This window comes from Lepisma saccharinum, chromosome 2, assembly GCF_977018435.1.
Source record: "Lepisma saccharinum chromosome 2, izLepSacc3.1, whole genome shotgun sequence".
NCBI classification, from domain to species: domain Eukaryota; kingdom Metazoa; phylum Arthropoda; class Insecta; order Zygentoma; family Lepismatidae; genus Lepisma; species Lepisma saccharinum.
The window spans coordinates 136,227,622-136,247,299 of record NC_139230.1 but is presented as its reverse complement, the minus strand read 5'-3'; the positions used below and the strand labels follow the sequence as shown (position 1 = coordinate 136,247,299).

Here is a 19,678-nt window from a genome sequence, read left to right as displayed (position 1 = left end):
ACTTTCATTGTATTCTACATCAAGACATAATTTGAAATTGTTTCCTTATCTGTGACTGCCACACCACAAGAGTAATACATAAAAGCTTCATGAGAATTATCTAATTTCTGTGTGCAGTTTCTCTTTCCTTAATTATTTTATGCATATGTCACATGCTTCTGGGGGCCTAATGGCTGGGTCTGGGGAGGCTTAGCCCCCCTAGCCCGTACCTAACTACGCCTATGATCCCCCACCCTTTCTTAACACATGATGCGCTTGACACCCGCAGTACCTTCAATTGACGTTGAACTGTGAAGGGAAGTGGTACTGTCTAGGTTGAATTGCTGTCCAGTTGACAAATTATTAGATATTTTATCTGCGTAGTCGTTCTGACGAAGCATTAGCTTTAACATAAGAAAATTTGTCACATATATGTTTTTGTTTCGAAAGGAAAAAATCAATGGTGTGTTGCAAAGCAAAACTAGAAAATATGGTTTTGCTGCTTTAGACAATTCATGGCATAGCATCCATTTATCAAACTTCCGAATAACCTGTAATAACCACGAAAGGAAAAAGAGGATGACAAAAATGTAATGCAGCCATTGTTCCAAAGCAATATGTGGAGAATATCAAACAAATTGCTTGCGAAACATCAATATATTTTAGCAGTATATCGCTTTTGACCTACACTTGGTGCAATGAAAGGTTTAAGCAAGGGTGTAGTGGTGCCAGGGCGGGCCAGGGAGCCGCCCCGGTACTTTTTTTAACCCCTGGGACCGCTCTGGTTCTTTATTTTTGTAACAACTATTTTTTACTTTAAAAGTCTTCCTTAAAATATATGTATGAGGTCTATATCGAAAACATATTAACTGATATAATGAAATACACCTACTCTGTTATGAATAGCCTGTAAAGCAACCGTTATTTAGGCGAAAGAATCAATCAGCTGGCTGCATTGTGTCGACAATGAAAGTTGAGACCGACGCCGCCAGCATTTTCGCTCTCATCAATGGATTTTAATTGCGGTAAGACGGTGAAGCATAAAAATGGGAGAATTTGTGGCTGACTCTCACTTGCGCCTGTTCTTTTGTTCTTAGCATTTACATTGTGAGTTTCGAGGTGATTAAAACGTATTTTCGGTCGCGCTATGATTTTCTATTCGAAATGAAAATAAGGTATGAGAACAAGGTTACAAATTATTTCCAAAAAGTACAAAAAACAGAAAATAAAACTGTGAGTGACAATGGTAGTGATTCTGCAGTACTGGCTGTACATAATGTTAATCTTTCGCCGAGTGTATCACACGTAACACCATCAACAAGAACCTCAGAAACGGCAACAACAACAGCGACATTCCAACATGAAGCCAATACAGGTAATGTTTCGTGTTCTGATTTTCCCTCTATATGGTCTGAGCAACAGTGGTTGGAGCGTAACATACATGGTTGATAGCAAGAAATGGGTATTTAGGGTGTGATGATTGTTGCTCCGTAGGTTATTTATGGCCTGATAAAAGTCAGGGATTATCATTAAGTAAGGAATGGGTTAAGTGTCAAGTTTCATTTAATGGCACAAATAAAGAACAACAGTTGAAGTGTTTAAGAACAAACGTTTTGGGCCACCAGCTTTCTCTAGCACATCAGAAGGTAACACAAATTCTTTCTGCATCTAAAAAAACAGAAATTTGAAAATGCTACTTTACAACAAGAGGAGCATTTGATTGATGCGACAGACAAAATCTTCAATACTTCATACTATTTAGCTAAGAATGATAGACCATTCAATGATCATAAGGATCTAATCAATTTGCAAAGGAAAAATGGTCTTGATGTGCGGTTAACTCTTCATTCTCGTTATAATAGTACCGAAATAATTAAACACATATCATCTGAAATGAAGAAGAGGTTAACATTGAAGTTAAGTTCCGAAGACAATAAATTTTCTCTCACACGTTTATTAAATAAGAAAATATGAGGTTTACATATAAAGCTTTAAATATATTTATTTTTCGGTGCTACAATTATTACTCTAACCTTTGATTTATCCTCTATTTTGTAGTTTTTTAATTATTAATATGCAAGTTGCATATCAAAATGTTCTTGTATTTTTATAAATCAAATTGGAATTCGGCATTTGCTGCATTATGGGAGAAATTGAGAGGTTACGAAATATTTATTCAATTTATGAAATACTGTGCAGTGAATATGTTTCGAAACAGGCGCGTTAGTGACACGAAGATATCTATTGCAGAAAACACCGAAGGGAAAGGACCGTCCTGGTACTATTTATTTTACCACTACACCTCTGGGTTTAAGGCGTGCAATCCTTATGGGAAAAACATAAAAGCGCATGGAGCACAACCGGAACATGTCGCACGGGTCTCAAACTTCGCGTGGGGTGTTTCTAGCTTCATTGGCACCCATCTAGAGGGGGCTTGCTAAATTCTCAGATTTTGGAATTATGGACTATGCCAAAACTGGAAACCATTCTATATATATAGGTATATCTCTGGAGCAAGCGAACGAAAGCAAGTCTCTGCGCAAGAAATGTCTCGAGAGTGTTCGACCAATGAACGAGTGAGATGGGAAGTGAATGTATGAAGAGGAAAATGTGGCTGGAGCTACCAGCTGTTAGGAGCAGCACGTACTGCAGCTCCTACCAGCTATTAGGGGCTCCGCCAGCTCACTTTCTCTCCTTCTCTATCGTTATGTGCGGCTTTGCTCCACAGATTTCCGCGACAGAGTATCGTTTCGAAGATCGAAATAGCCTACCAATCAGGGAAGTGAGTCACTTTTCAAGTGCCAACGACACCAGCAACAGTGGCATTATTTATTTATTAGCTGTTGATGGTGTATCTTCCTAAAGCTGTGTGTGTCCAGTACGTGGGGTATTTCATGCTAAACGTGCTGTTATTATATTAAATTGTAAGTTTAATTTAATCTTAACATCAGAAATTACATGTCGGAATATGATAGATGAATAATCCTACATTATAATCAGTGCTATAAATGTAGGCTTTTTAAAAAAGATTATCATTAGGAAATATATCGGAACTAAAGAAAACTCAACTTTTGCGCAGTATTTGTTTAAGTAACTTGAAATTTTCACAATTAAAGTGCTTAATTGTTGTGAGCCCGTTAAAGAATAATACGTAATAATACCGTATGATCGTTTTCTTTATTTTATTCAACGTCGTTGCCTTGTAATCAAGGGATCCAGGGTTCGATACCCGGTGGAGGCACATGGCACATACAATGGTTCGGATTCCACTTTAAACTGTAGATCCAGTCCCGATTAGCCTTTCTGGACATAAAGTGAACTTAAAACAACAAATAAAGCAATCAACCTCTAGGGTGTTCTTATTTACAAGAATTTTAATTTTGAAAGTATTGTAACCAAGAATATAGAGGATGAAAGTACGAGGGCGAATACAAAAATAACATACGTTAATATTATTTTTCAGGGCATATTGCATAATAATAAATATCATGCATTTCATGCATTTTCTCTGGACGATTTGGTGAATTTCTCCCCACACATACTCGCAATCAAAACAACCATAAAACGTATATAGAATCCAAATTTTCGTATTATTGACTCATAGCAGCTAGGGACGACCCAAATGACGTCATGTTTAGATTTCTTTGTTCATAAACACATGAAATTTATCTATCCTGCCGTTGCGCTTTAATATATTACATTTTAGGCTCAGGCAAATGTAATTTTCGGAAACTTGCAACTTGATACATAATCTTAAAGCTTAACTAAACACATGTTAATTATCGATTTACCCAGAAACTCTTATCTCCGGTAAAAAATAACCTTTGAATCAGGTCTGTAGCTAGAATTGATCTCCAGGGGGGCTTACAGGCTATCAGGGGGGGCTTTGTAAACCAAGTCCATTTTTCAAAAGTTTAACAGTGTTAAATGAAGGTAAATCATGTGTGTGTGTGGGGGGGGGGTGTCATTAATGTTACATAAGATTTAGAAATACACAAAACTACATTTTTTATATCTTTTAAAACATCGCTTGAAGCGTTAATTGACTGCTACTGAAATCATCCCTTACTACACACTCCATACTACTTCTGATGATACAGATATTTATATCACACAAGAATAAATGCACAATTCAATCAAAAAATATTCAATCATAGTGCCTACAGTACATTCCACCCCCGGCCGAAGAAATGAAACTCTTCTTCGTTCCCTAAACTTGGGATCTGTTGACCTTTGACGCAGATACGGAGAGAATTTGCATGATGACATCAAAATTACAGATTTTTGTCTAAAGGGAGGTCGCAAGAGGAGCAGCGAAGGTGCAGATAAAGAATGTAATAGCTGCTGCTCATGTTACATGAATTTATCCTTCGCCAAAGTTGTGAGCAAAATAATATGTGCTGTCTACATTTTCACTCTTCACTGCAAACAAATTATATAAAATAGTGTTACCTAATGTCAAGGGGGCTGACGGCAGTTCCAGGGGGAGCTGAGCCCCTGCCTGGCTACGGGCCTGCTTTGAATAGTCATTCCATCGCGTTTGAGTGTAAAGCTTAGGGCAATCAAATGACGAACGAAATTATTTTGAGGACACAATATGGGTGGCGCCGCCACCGGAAAAGTTTGGCAATGAGCAGCCCCATTTTACGAGCGGCTAGGGACAGCCTTAGCAATTTGGGAGATGTATGCTAACAGCACCGAACCTGAGCTACCTAACCTACTCACGTATTCATATAATAGCAGAGATAAGCATGTAAATAGGTTAGTCAGGTTAAATTTTGTTTATTTAAGCTATTATATGCGTACGTGGATAGGTTAGGCAAGTCAGGTTTGGTGCTGTAACTTGCATTTTCAAGTTGCTAAAGCTGTCCCTAGCTGCAGTGTTCACTTTATGCGAGATATGGATGTAAGTATGTGGATAATGGATGTAAGTATGTGGATAATCCTTGGAAAATATGGAAGTGCACCGAAATGGGGCGAGCGGCTAGGGACAGCCTTAGCAACTTGAGTTGCCCGAGTTACGCTGTAATATGTTAATTCTAAAGTTCAGGAGAATGTAATTTTCGGAAACTTATGACTTGCTACATAATCTTAAAGGTTTACTAAACTCATCTTTATTATCGATTTACACGAGAAATGTTTACCTTTGTTGAAAAACTGTTGAATAGACATCCTATCGCGTTCCAATGTAAAGCTTAGGACAACCAAATGACGAACGAAATTGTTTAGGGTGGGGCACAACGGGGGTGGCGCCGCAATGATATATATATAGCCTTATATACATCATTGTGGCGCCGCAACCGGAAAAGTTTGACAATGAACAGCCCTGTCACTGCAGCTGCCTGAGGAATCACAAATTCCATGATACAAAAAAATATCGTAATGCTGGCAACTCTGCTTGAACGAATCGAGACCTTGTGTCGACATCGATCGACCGTGAACATTTTCGACTTTCGACTCGATCGTGTTATCATAAAAACAACAAGAATGGCAGGAGCGCGTAGTCGCGAAGCAATACCATTAATACCAGTGTCCGTGTAAAGAGCGGTCAGTTGAAGTGTGGTAAATATTTCGCGGTTTAATAATCATGACACAGTACGATTCAACTGACACAACTAAACCTCCGTTCGACGATGCCGTTGAAAAGAAGACAGGGAAGCAACCTGCTTTCGTTTACGTTCTCACTCTCCTTAGTGCGATCGGTGGTTTCTTATTTGGATATGATACAGGAGTCGTATCTGGAGCTATGCTTCTTGTCCGGTAAGTACGAGAAATGAATTTTATTAGCATATTAAGAATCTTGAAAATGACATTTTAATAATTCTAAATCTGATGCGCTTTTCAACCCAGTCTTCTCCCATATGTTAAGACGGATCAGCGAGGGATTGTTAGCAAGCCATCTATGAAACAAAGTTCTCATAACTGTTTTTTTTTTAAATACACACCTAGCTCCTAATTGATTTAAGAAAATAGCATTTATCCTATCGGAGGTAGCAAACCAACTGGTAGGCGTAGTTCGAAATGTATGTATAATAGTTGCTTCAATCGGCGTTTTAAATCATTTTACTTTTTAAATTTTATTTTCCCACCTCTCGTGCCCTTGTGTTGGTGTTACGCGTAATCATGTGTCAAGTTTTCTTGGCGGAATGGACATTTCCACTCAATTTCTTTTAAAACAATTTTAAAAACTACACCCTCGAAAAATGACCCCTGCAAGTTCTCGCGTTTCTCTGCGTCCAGTTTAAGGCCGAAACGAGACTTCCAAAGTTGCGAGGCTAGCGTTGCGCTGAAAACACGCCGCCGTCATGTTAAAACGTCACGACTTAGGGAGAGCTCGTTTGTCGTCTGCTTCGAGCGTCCAGTTTACTGGGGGTAGCCCACGGTGAGCGAATATGTGCAGCAGTTTTACAAATCTGTACAGATTGAAATAATGGAAGAAGGAGCGATAGTGGAAAGGAAAGCTATGCTTTTTAATGATCATTCTTCCATGAAATATCACTGCTGCTCACGTGCAAGATAAATGAAAGGGTTCTGCCGCGTGCGTGTTCTCAGGTCATGCGAAAAATATTGCTTGTAAAATTGGTTGCTGACCAAACTTTCAAAAATATATATATTTTAAACTTATATTTATCGAAATTTACCGTAACCTATGTAGTGTAAAATAACAATTTTCACATTCTTCACTTTATTTATAAAGCCTATTTTACTTTATTTTCCATAAAGCAGTTTCAGTTTGAGTTTCATTTCTGTTGCGCAAGTTATGATGAAATATTTTTGGGAAATTAAGAGAAAATACACTGAGATGATTACATCAGTCGCACAGTACATGTTAATACTTAGTTTATGTATAATTAATACAAGGAAATAATGTGTATAACCAAGGGCGTATTTAAGGATGGTTCAACGGGTCCACCCCCCTTTGGTTCAGTAAAATTACCAGTTACCTGTTCATCCGCTTGTTCATAAAAATTTCTTCGGACTTATTTTATTCTCTTAAATTAGAGACGTAGGACGGGATACGGATGGGAAGAAAATTACGTAATTCCACACACCAGATGCGACTGCAGATAAAATGTCTGCAATTTCCTGATAGTTTCGGAATTTCTGCGATAAGAAACTGCATTGAGACTGTCAAATCAGTTATTTTTCCCCCTCGAGTCATCTTAAAGATATTTGGTTTTTTAAAACGCAGTGACACAAGATGAACAGAAAACTATCAATTCTAGCGAAACTTCGTGACTACATACACACAACTTTGTCGGGTTCAGCAGCCCCTGCTCCCCAACAATTTTTCGGCCAGCAGTGTCCTGGATTTTCACTTACGAAATGAAGCAACCCTAATCATACCAAAAGTTGATCCATCCCCCCCCCCCAACATGAACTATATATACACGCCCATGTGTATAACAATATCCCATAGTGAAATGGTACGATATATTTTGAATTTTGTACTGCGAAAAAAGCCGCCTCATCTCGTTACCCCGAACGCATTAATTGGTCGGTTCACAACTTCACCACTAAGGATCCTATCGAGATGAGACATGGCAGCCTTGGTCTCGTTCTCGTTGAGAGTTGTAAATGTCTGTCTCGTGTTTATTTGTAAATGTCTCATTGACAGTCTCGTCTCTATTTATAAACAGCCGTCTCGGTTTGGGAGGGCAATTCTCGTTTTCGTCTCAAGTCTCGAAAATATAGAATTAACAACGTATGGAAAGGCTTATCATTATTAAAAAACAACAAAAAAAAACAACACCTTTCTTAATATTTTTTTTGACTCCTCGTTTCGACGGTACGAGCCCTCGAAAACTGAATATTATCCTGCTTATATATGCAAACCAAACCGCAGATTCAGAATTTTCAGGAATGAACTGGCATTGTAATTATTATACACAAAATTCATGATTTATCTGAGGAAGTCGCATGTTCCAGGTTTGACTCTCGACCTGGGCATGACTGTTTCCTTGTGAGTGACATTTCATTGAACTGGAAATTGTTACATGGGAGGATGTTTGCTCGAGACTTTGGGGACAGCTAGGAGGATGCTTCTATTGTTAATGTTAGTGTTGCTCACGAGACGAGACATTTTGCGTCTCGTCTCATAAAAGGAGATGGGACAAGTGAATGTTTTCGAAATGAGATGGGACAGAAGAAAAAGTTCGTCTCGTATCCTGGCGGGTTGGGTGATACTTAGATTGTGCTTGTTGGTAGTGGTGGTAGTGTGTGTGTGTGTGTGGGGGGGGTGTTCTCCTGCACCCCGACTTCGAATACTGCTTGTAGTCATTCATCTTCATTGTAGCGATTAGCCAAAAGTGGGAAGAAATGTGATGTTAGAGAAGATACATACTAAATTAACCATGCGTTCTCATCGTTGCGGTTAAACAAAGTGACGGAAAAGCGACGTAAAAGTAGGCTAAATACAAAAATTTGCAATATATATATTAACTGAAGAAAACTGTTCAGGGGCGGCGCCAGCAATTTTCTACCGGGTGGGCAGAAGCTGTATTTTGATAGATTAGGGTGGGCATATAAGGTATAGATATGCATGTAAGACACATATATGTATGACATACATACTTATGAATCCCCTTCTCTCTTACACTCCCGATTTCCCTTCACTTCTAATCTATTCTCGCATCTTGTTCCACTTCTTCGTCTCCGATGAATACAATTATTTCATGGAAGTGTTTGTGTGTGCAAAGCCATATATTCTAATCACATTCTTTCCTTCATGTCAATGTAGTGAAAAAAAATGTGAATTGGTTACATCACATTTTGTCCTTCAAGTACAAAAATACAAGGCACATACCTACTCCACTTTATATATTAGGCGACAGTGATAAAAATTGTGATGGTAGACAATGGTGAAGGATTAAATTACTTTCTCCTAATTTAAATGCATGTTCCTGATCATATTATTTTCATCATATGAGTTTTTTACTGAAACTTGGGGGTTAATGATCAGTTCTCTTGGCTTACAAGCAGGGTGCGAAATCATTGAAGACTGGTGGTGGGGAGGAGGAAGATCTTAATCTACTCCCCATATGCGTGTATATACACACACACACACATATACATACATGAATTATTATGATATGGGTATTTATAATGTTATTAAATACACAGAAAGTAATTAATTAGTTACTTTTATATATATCAGATATGTGCAAAGTATCAAATTAATTCCTTTACTAACTGGTTAAAGATGTCAATAAATTACGAAATATGGAGGCGCAGTGGTTCGGATTCCACTTTAAACTGTAAATCCAGTCCCGATTAGCCTTACTGTGCATAAAGTGGACTTAAAACACAAATGCTTTTGATTTTTTGATTTGATTTAGTTTATTTTACTTCGCGTTTTGTGCCTCTTGGCTAATTTGCGAAGATGGGGATGAATGATGAAATGATGAAATTGATGAATGGACATTCACAAACAACCAAGCCCGACCGGGATTCGAACCCGGGACCCTTGGCGTCGCAGCGCGATGTGCTAACTACTCGGCCACAGGGTCGGGCTCAAATGCAATCAATCAAAAATACGATATAGTTTTGTTATGTACAAGCTTTTGTTTAGTTTTTGTATTAATATGAAACTATTACGTATAATTTATAATTATGTTTGACTTGCATTCTTCTTTTATTGCACGCATATTGTTATTGGTATAGACAGAGTAATAATCTATTGAAAAAGAGAGAAAGCATTCTGAAGTCACTATTTTGTGCGTTTTCGAGATTATCCTTAGTAAAGCACATAAGAAGTAAATACTAATTGCTTATATTTGGTTGTTACAAGAAAAACTCTCCCCCCGAGAAAATTTTGGTGGGGGATTTTTGAGGTCAGGATTGTTGGTGGGGTAAATTCCCCCTGTCCCCCCCCAGGATTTTGCACCCTGCTTACAAGGTTATTACAACTGACAAATGTATCTGAATGTTTGCAGTAACGACTATCGGTTGCCAAAACTTGGGGGCTCGGACAGTTCACTTTCTTGGTAGAAAAGTCTTAGCATTAAGAAGCCATAGTGCGGGTGCAACAAGTGGCAAAATGTGGCGGGGGTACTTACTGCCTCGCTCCTCCTAATCGCCGCTACTGGATATTTGGATTAAAATTAATGTCTTATTGGGAATGTAAACACACACACACACACACACACACACACACACACACACACACACACACACACACACACACACACACACACACGGAAAAAACAATTTTTTGTTCATTCTGCATAAAGTTACCCCAGGCTTATGAAAGGCTATCTTTATAAAATATCGCCCAAAAGTAATGATCAAGTAACATTGAAAAATCTGAAGTAAGTTTTCGTTACTCATGCGGGAGAAGTGATACACGTATGGTTAGATGAACACATGCACTGAGGTAACAAATAGTTTACATTTTGTAAAATGTGATTTTGGACACAAGGAATTCATCGAAATTGATCTCCCGGTAATTCACCTTCTTTTCACAGACGACTTGGGTTGTATGGACCGACCTTTTCGAAAGCGCTCAAATGTCAACCTCTACCCTGCGCAGTACGTACACCCTGGAAACTTTAATCTTGCAGGCGAACGAGTCCCTGGCGCCTGGAACCGCAGTCAAAATAATAATTTGTGGGGCGGTTGTATTTTCAATGTTTGCGTGTATTTGTTTTCCCCCCTTCGTCACTTTCATCTAATCACCATTGAACCACATTGTCGCCATTAGCCAAAATTAGCAGAAACGTGACTTCACATAGAACAAATCAGTCGAATCAGCAACAACTTACTCTTCTAAAAGTATAGTTTCATTAGTTCATACCCCTTTGAAAGTTGAGGTGGTAGTTTCAATTTCACAGTGTTTCATTGTTGGATCAAGGCAGCTAACTCCATGAACAATAACGTTGTTTTCCGAAAGTCTCAAATATTTGTCTCTGGCAATACACCCTCATAAAGGAATGCATCTTCTGTGGTGATGAAATTACACGTTTCCTGTGAGTTAGTTCTTTCTGTATATATTTTTCTCCAATAGCATAACGTTGTCGCCTTATAATGAAGAGGTTCTGGCTTTTACTGACCCCTCCCCTGGTGGAAGCACAATGCACACTGGTTCGGACTCCTTTAAACTGTAGGTTTAGTCCCGATTAACCTATGTGAGCATAAAATTCGACTTAAAAAAACAAATAAACCAAATTATCTTATGGATACTTCGTGTACCTTTTCTTCATTACTTCATCTGCATCTACATATTCTGTTGACCTTTTCGGCTGAACCTCTGGTGCTTCTAAAGTTTGAACCATTCTCATCGTGATTAATTAGTTCTCTGACGCCCTCAAAACAAAGCTTTTCTTCTAACACCTTCTTCTTTTTTCTCTACGTAAGTTAAACACAAGAAAAATCGCATGATTACGTAACTGATAGGCAAAATCTATATGTGGAACTAGGATTTATAAATAGAATTGTTTGTTTGATTTGATTTATTTTACTTCGCCTTTTGTGCCACTCTTGGCTAATTTGCGAAGATGGGGATGAGTGATGATATGATGAATGGATGCTCACAAACATTCATGCCAAGGCCAGGATTCGAACCCGGGAGCCCTGGAGTTGTAACGCGATAGTTATTTGAAAATGACAGGTATGTAAAATACAAATATAAAAATTGTAATGAAATAAAGAAAGATATTCTTCTGGAATTTCACTGTAGATCTAATTAAAAAGTCGAAATAATTTATTGTGTTGCTGGAGGAAGCACCGCTGAGGTTCTTATTTGATTATTTAGAGATTATTTTAATCATACGCAGACCCGGATTTATATATGTGAAGACCCGTAGCTTACAACACCAAGATCCCAAACCAATCCCAACCACAGTTTCAGTTATAACTTTTCGCCAAGCTACACGAGGTGGTTAGTTATACCACAGAGAAGATAATTTTATATCCAGAGAAATCCCGCTTATGGCCGTCACCCTTCACCACGCTTGACTGAGCACCGATGGTTATACCCTAGAATAGTTATACATATTTCTACATTTTTCATCACATCCAAAGTACCTATTTTTTTTCTTTATGAGTTACTTTTCAAAGCAGTTTTTTCCCCAGTGAAGGCCCAGAGCTGCCCAGAGCTGCAGCTCTCAAGTTCACCCTTAATCCTGATCTAATTTTAACCATACCCTGCATAATTTTGCGCCTCCTAAGCCCACTAGATGCTTCTAATCATAGACGTATTCAATTGGTCACATTTTTCTTGTTTCAAGATCTCTAGTAATTCCTTTTGTTTGCTAATGACAAAGTTAAATCAGCTTTTTATGGGATGATGATATGTGAACATTTCTAGTATATAGATAATATTCATTAGTAAAATATACATGTAATGAACACCAGAATACACTTATTTATTGCAACATTCACATATTCCTAAGTATATGTACCTAGTGAATTTGATTGGGTGGGCAATCGGCTGGGCACAGGAATATTTGGGTAGGCGCTTGCCGACCCGTGCCCACCCCTGTCGCCGTCCCTGAAACTGTCATTTACTGCAGGAAATTTAAAAACTCCCCGTACCTTTTTACACCGTATCACTTCTTATATTGCAGAAATTGGTGTCTAAACCAGTGTTCTAAACGTATTATCTTAACACTTGCGAAGAAAATATTATGACGAAAATAATTGTAATTCCAGAAAAGGCATTCCTATAACATTTAAGTTCTTGCCAGTCAGAACCAACATAAGTAGTGGTATTTATGATATTACTGGAGCGAGAAAGTATGAGGTATTGCCTGTACTAAAATTAGGTCAAAATGCCTATAAAATCTTAGTGCTCAAGTGTCCTCCTCTATCAAATTTCAGATTTTTGTACAGAAAAAGTTTTTGAGAAAGTACGACCCCCCTCTTAGATTGATTTGGCTACACCTGTATCTGTCAGATTGTTATTTATAAGCTTGTTAAAAATATGTCCCTCTTGATACTGTTTTGGCTTTACTTAAAACTAATCCAATAAGCTCATAAGAGCTTTTTGATTACACAGTAGTACACTGTAATATAATCTTAAATACTTGTTTAAAATATTTTTGTACTATTATGTTAATATGTTGACCTGAAATGTTCTGAATATTTTAATTTAGGACCAGGCTCAACGTATATATCTAATACTAAGACAATGTAATATGCAGAGGTCTTCTAGAATTGCTCTGTTTGGTTTTGCGTAGGTATTTTTTTGTCCTAGGTTTATTATATCAGATTTCTTGGGGTTCAAATCAAAATTCTATACTTAATAAATGACAGGTTGTAAAAACTAATAGCCCACACGCACAAAGATAGAATAAGTATTGATCCACAGAAGCAGTGACCTACAGAATCACTGACCTAGTACAATTGCATGTCTGCACGGGCATAAAAAGGCAATGACCTAATAGCATGTGTTATGTATCGATCTTGTATATCGCTGTATCTACCAAACTGAGAAACTCAACAAAATAAAAATACTTACGAGAAACCAAACAGAGAAAACTCAACAAAATAAAAATACCTACGCGAAACCAAACAGAGAAAACTCAACAAAATAAAAATACCTACGCGCTGTATCTACCAAACTGAGAAACTCAACAAAATAAAAATACCCACGCGAAACCAAACAAGAAAAGTCAACAAATTAAAAATACCTACGCGAAACCAAACAGAGAAACTTAACAAAATAAAAATACCTACGCAAAACCAAACTGAGAAACTCAACAAAATAAAAATACCCACGCGAAACCAAACAGAGAAACTCAACAAAATAAAAATACCTACGCAAAACCAAACTGAGAGACTCATCAAAATAAAAATACCCACACACTAAATATATACACTAAGTATACAAAACATATTGCTAAACCTAATTGATATTTTATATTAAGTATAGAGTTTTAATTTAAACCCCAAGAAATCTTATATAATAAACTAATAATAAAAAAATATTAACATATTAAATATACAAAGCATATTATTAAACACAATTAATATTTTATATTAAATATAAAGTTTTAATTTGAACCTCAAGAAATCTTATATAATAAATTAATAATAAAAATGCCAAATCAAAAATATTGTAATCAATGTAATAAAAATATATCTAGCTCTAATTGGGCTAGGCACCAAAAGAATTGTGATCCAGAAAAATGCAGAACACTTACAAAAATATGCCCAAAATGCCATAGAGAATATAACATGGAATATTTCTTATATAAACATAAAAATACTTGTTATGTACAGCTTTCTACATCTTCATCTAGTCTAAAAAGGAAATTTAAAACATCTAATAATACTAGATCAGCAAAAAAGCCTCGCAATGCACTTATTTATAGCAGTTTTAATAGCCAATTAAAGGATTATCGTTTTATATCAGAGCTAAGATGTGATATTAAGAATTTTTTGAACAACATAAATCCTGATATACAAGCTATTCTAAATAAACAAAATAGCTCTTATAAATTATCTTTCAAATTATTTACACAATATAAGAAATCAAATGGAACAAAATTTACACAGCCCCACATAACAGAAACTGTAGCTATATATTCAAATACAAATTTAGACAAAATAATAAGCAGGTTGATAGAGCAATTGAATATTAAACATTCTGAGTTTGCTGCTAAAGAATCAGGATGGAGTTTATGTGGAACTCCACACAAATTATATATTAATATTTCTGAATTTAGCCCACTACAAGGTTCTACATATCTGCCATTACCTGCCAATATTAAAAACAAAAAAGCCGTGGTTAACATAGAAAATAATGATGAGAAATGTTTTTTGTGGTGTATTTTAGCTGCTTTGTTTCCAGTTTTAAATAGTCCAGAGAGAATAAGTTATTATAAACAACATGAACATAATTTTGATGATGCAATGGAGGGCTTAGAATATCCAATGTCTGTTCAGAATATTGATAAATTTGAAAAAAAGGCCAGAGATATCAATGGTAAACCATTATCTATTAATGTATTTATTTGTTCTACTGGTGCTGGGAATTGCTTGATAGAACCTCTCAGAATTAGTACACTTGATGATGATTTTGCTGTTCCGATTGATTTGCTTTTAATTGAGAGGGATGGCACATACCATTATACTCTAATACACAGTCTTGAAGCTTTAGTAAGAAAACAACTAGACAAATCTAATAGAATATTCAAGTTGTGCCGAAGATGTTTAACTGTATTTGATGGTCAAAAAATGGTAAATGGGGTTAGTGAAGAGAATGCAGAAATTGCTAAAAACAAGTTAGTTGAACATTTAAAATATTGTGGCAACCATAAACCTGTTCATATGGTTATGCCTAAGCCAAATGAAAATGCAAAATTCAAAAAATTTGAAGCCTTGTTGGAACACCCAGTTTGTGATTTTGAATCAGACCTCAAACCCCTTGCATTCTGCAGCCCAGATCCTGATGAATCTTCAAGTACATCATACCAATTACATGAACCTTCTAGTTTTTGTTATATAGTTATACGGGATGGTGTTGCTAGTGAACCACACTTATATATGGGACCAAATGCTATCAAAGAATTTGCACATAGAATAGAAAGTGAGTGCCATAACATAGCATCTAATATCTTATTAAAATCAAAACCATTGATGCCTTTAACAAAAAATCAGATTGAAAGTTTTAACAATGTAGAAAAATGCCTGGTATGTGATTTTAAGTTTTCAGATACAAATATCAAAATAAAACACCATTCCCATACAAATGGTAAATTCTTAATGGCTCTGTGTAATAGTTGTAATATTAAGATCCAGAGACCAAAATTTGTCTCAATATTTTGCCATGGTGCATCCAATTATGATTTTCATCATCTGATCAGGTACGAGGGGTTTGACAAGCAGAATTTAAATATTTTAGCAGAAAATGATGAGAAATATATAGCTATTAGCAAGATAATTAAAGTTAATGGTGTTCCTATTCACTTAAGATTTCTTGATTCATACAGAATTTTGTCGGCTAGCTTGGCTACTCTAGCCAGTCAATTATCTGATTATCAATTTAAAATTACTTGTGCTATGTTTCCAAATCAGGACCTGAAATTAATTAGGCGGAAGGGTGTATATCCATATGACTATGTTACAGATTTTTCTAAATTTGATGAGTGTGCTCTGCCATTGCAACAAGAGTTCTACAGTAAACTCAGGGCATCCAAAATTACTGATGAAGATTATCACCATGCTCAGTTGATGTGGGACAACTTAAAATGCCAGACACTTGGTGATTATCATAGGGAATACTTAAAACTTGATGTAACTCTCTTAGCCAATATACTTCAGGCATTTAGAAAATCTTCAATAGAAAATTACAAGCTGGATCCAATTTATTTCTACAGTGCTCCAGGCCTAGCAGGGTCTGCAATGTTTTTGAATACTAAAATGCAATTGAATTTAATTCAAGATCAAGATATGTATCTATTTATGGGACAATGTATACGAGGAGGTATGGTGCAATGTTCTCAAAGATATGCCAGAGCTAATAACAAATATATTCCTGATTATGATCCATCACGGCCATCAAATTATATACTTTATGTGGATGCCTACAGCTTGTATGGTTATGCTATGATGGATAAACAGGATGGATGCAGGGCTTGAGTGGATTGAAAATTTTAGTATTGGGGATCTTCAGGATTTTGATGACAGTAACTATGGCCTGTTCTTAGGGGTTGATCTGACAATTCCTGATAATTTACACAACAAGTTTTCTGATCTGCCCCCAATTCCTGAGGTTAAGTGTTCACCCGGCTCTAAACAAAAGAAGCTAATGATGACTCTGGAGCCAAAACAGTGTTATGTTATATATTACAAGAACCTTCAGTTCCTGATGCATCACGGTGTTCAAGTAACCAATGTTGGCAAAGTCTTGAGGTTCAGGCACTCAAGATGGTTGAAGCCATATATTGATACGAACACCGAGCTTCGAACATCTGCAGTGAGCCAATTTGATAAAACTTTGTTTAAATTAATGGTCAATTCAGTATATGGCAAAACTATAGAAAATGTTAGAAAGCATACTGATGTTAAATTAGTTACCGACCCCAGCCGGAGCAAAAAATTGGTGGCAAAGCCTAATTTCAATTATAGAGGAATTTATGATGAAAATATGACACTTTTTAATATGAAAAAAAAAGATTAAGTTTGATAAACCTATTTATGTAGGGGCTGTGATATTAGAATTGGCCAAATTACATATGTTAAAACTCTATTATGATGTGTTGAAACCTTTTTATGGTAATAGTATAAAATTAATGTACATGAACACAGATAGTTTTATTCTTGATATTCAAACAGATGATGTTTATAAAGATATATCACAGCCTGAATTGTTTAAATATTTTGATACTAGTGAACATACAAAGATTCAACCCCACAACAAAAAGGTGCCTGGCAAGTTAAAAGATGAGACTCTTGGCGATGTTATTGTAGGATTTGCTGGGTTAAGGGCCAAGATGTATAGTTTTGAAACATGTAGTGGTGCTGTTACTAAAAAAAAGCCAAGGGTATTGGTAGAGAAATTGTAGACAAAGAGCTTGAATTTGAAGATTACAAAAATTGTCTCAAGTCACAGAGTTTAATCAGAATATCAGAACGCAGGATCCAGAGTAAAGATCATTTGTTGACCACAAATGATCTAAGAAAAGTGGCGCTAGACCCACATGATGATAAGAGATGCATTTTATCATGTGGTGTACATACTCTACCATTGGGTCATTGTGACTTAAGAAGTGGCAATCAATGCCCAATCACAAAGCATGATTTGAAATAAATAAACATGCCAATGAATTTATTTGGATTAAAAAAAGCTATTATGGGCTTGCCAACACCAGCACCTACTCCTAATATACAATCTATAATATCTAAACTAAGTGGTTTGTTAATTATTCATCTAAATAGCATACTTACAGATGTTGATGATAAAACAGGTAAAACATTATACATATTTAACAATAATTTAAACCATTACCAATTACCTATAGGTGGTCAATTACAATTTATTACAACTCCCGAGGGCGATGTTAAGGTTTCAGTAGGGAGAAATATTTATAGAATGAAGCACTCAAACATGATTTCTGGCACTGTATATACTGTCTCTTCCAGTGACTGTTTATATATATTGAGATCCCGGGATATTATGACAAGCTTATACCTTCTTTTATAGAATTAAGAATTAGATATTTTATAATAAATAACTAAAACAAAAAAAACAAAAATGCCTAATGATATATTTGGCCATACAAGGCATGAAGATCACAGTGATGAGATTCTGATGCTTGATGTTAGAGTCAAAAAATTAAGAAACGATTTACAAGCTTTACAAACCACACTCAATGCCAGTCTTCAACTAGAAATTACTAATTTACAATCACAATGCATGGACCCTCTTATTAAAATTGACTCAGAACTTAAATTATTGCTTCAAAAATATACTGACTTGGCAACATTGGATAATTTTCAAAGTTTAGAGGAGGCTGTAGCAGCTCTTCAAGCCAAATTAAAGACTCAGGCTATCAATTCTGAGCAATTAAAACAACAACTAGAAGAGCAGATTGGTAGTGTCCAGACACAGCTCCAAACAATTGTCAAAAGCATAAAGTCACAAGAAGATTTTGATCTAGTAATTTCCACTCTAAAAGAACAAATTCAATCACTGGAGATTCCAAATTTAGACCCTTTGAACAATGCCATAGCCGAGGTTAAAGAAAAAATTGAGACACTTGAAACTTTTATGAACAACCTACCATCTTCTGATGCTCTGAGTGCTATAACTCGTAGTGTTGCCAACATCAAGCTGCAACTTGAGACATATGAAGATTTTGGAAAAATTCAGAGTACCATAACCCATCTTGAGGGTACCATAGCAGCAGTACAAAATGATCTGACAAATGTACAAGAAACTCTAGAATCTCGCTTGCCTGGTATTGTAGACACCCTTGTCAGTGTCCAGCAACAGATCACCAAACTTGAAAACCTCAACACTGAATCTGAGCTATCTCATTTTCATCACTTGATCGATGATATCCAAACAAAACTTGAAATTTTACAACAATCAACACCTACTCAGGCAGACATAGCCTTGCTCAAAGATGCTATGCGTAGTGTGGCTGATGCTTCTGAATTAAATGCTGTGAAATTGGCCCTGGAGTCTTTGCAGAATACTGTAGCCAATCTGCCTACATCACAAGAACTTAAAAATATTAAGAGAACAGTGAATCGCATACTAAAATCTGAAGATATCAAGAATATCCAGACAGAGATCAAACAGCTTACTCAGACAGTGGCCACTCTACCAACTAATCAACATAGTAATGAAATTTATGCTCTGTTTGAGGATATCAGAAAACAAGTCCATGATCTGACAGCCCAAAGTTCAAAATTGGCTGTTGTTGAAAATCTACAGCAAATTGTAGCCAACATTAAACAACAGCTAGGGACCATGGAATCCAACCAAGCAAATGCTCTGTCTGTTTTTACCACGCAGCTTCAAGAGATTGTACAACAATACATGAAACTTGCTGTGGACATAAGAATCAAACCAGGCCACGATGAGATTGTTAGGACTATCAATGAGCATCTTGAATCTGTAATAAGTAGATTGCTTACAGCAGAAAAAGAAATAACTGGCCTAATCGAGAATCCTAAACATACAGTAATTCTTGAATTGTACAGTATCCCCAACAAAGAATATGATTCACCATTTACACCAGGTGGC

At 36.4% G+C, this 19,678-nt stretch overlaps 1 protein-coding gene across 1 annotated transcript in view; it reads left to right on the top strand.

Annotated features, from left to right (window-relative positions):
* The first annotated feature begins 5,489 nt into the window (after nt 1-5,489).
* LOC145983662 (proton myo-inositol cotransporter-like) overlaps nt 5,490-19,678 on the top strand; it is a 178,377-nt gene continuing 164,188 nt past the window's right edge. The window contains exon 1 of the mRNA XM_083116721.1: nt 5,490-5,739. Within this exon, the coding sequence (XP_082972847.1) occupies nt 5,567-5,739 (173 nt within the window). The 5' untranslated portion in view covers nt 5,490-5,566. The remainder of the gene's footprint in view (nt 5,740-19,678) is intronic.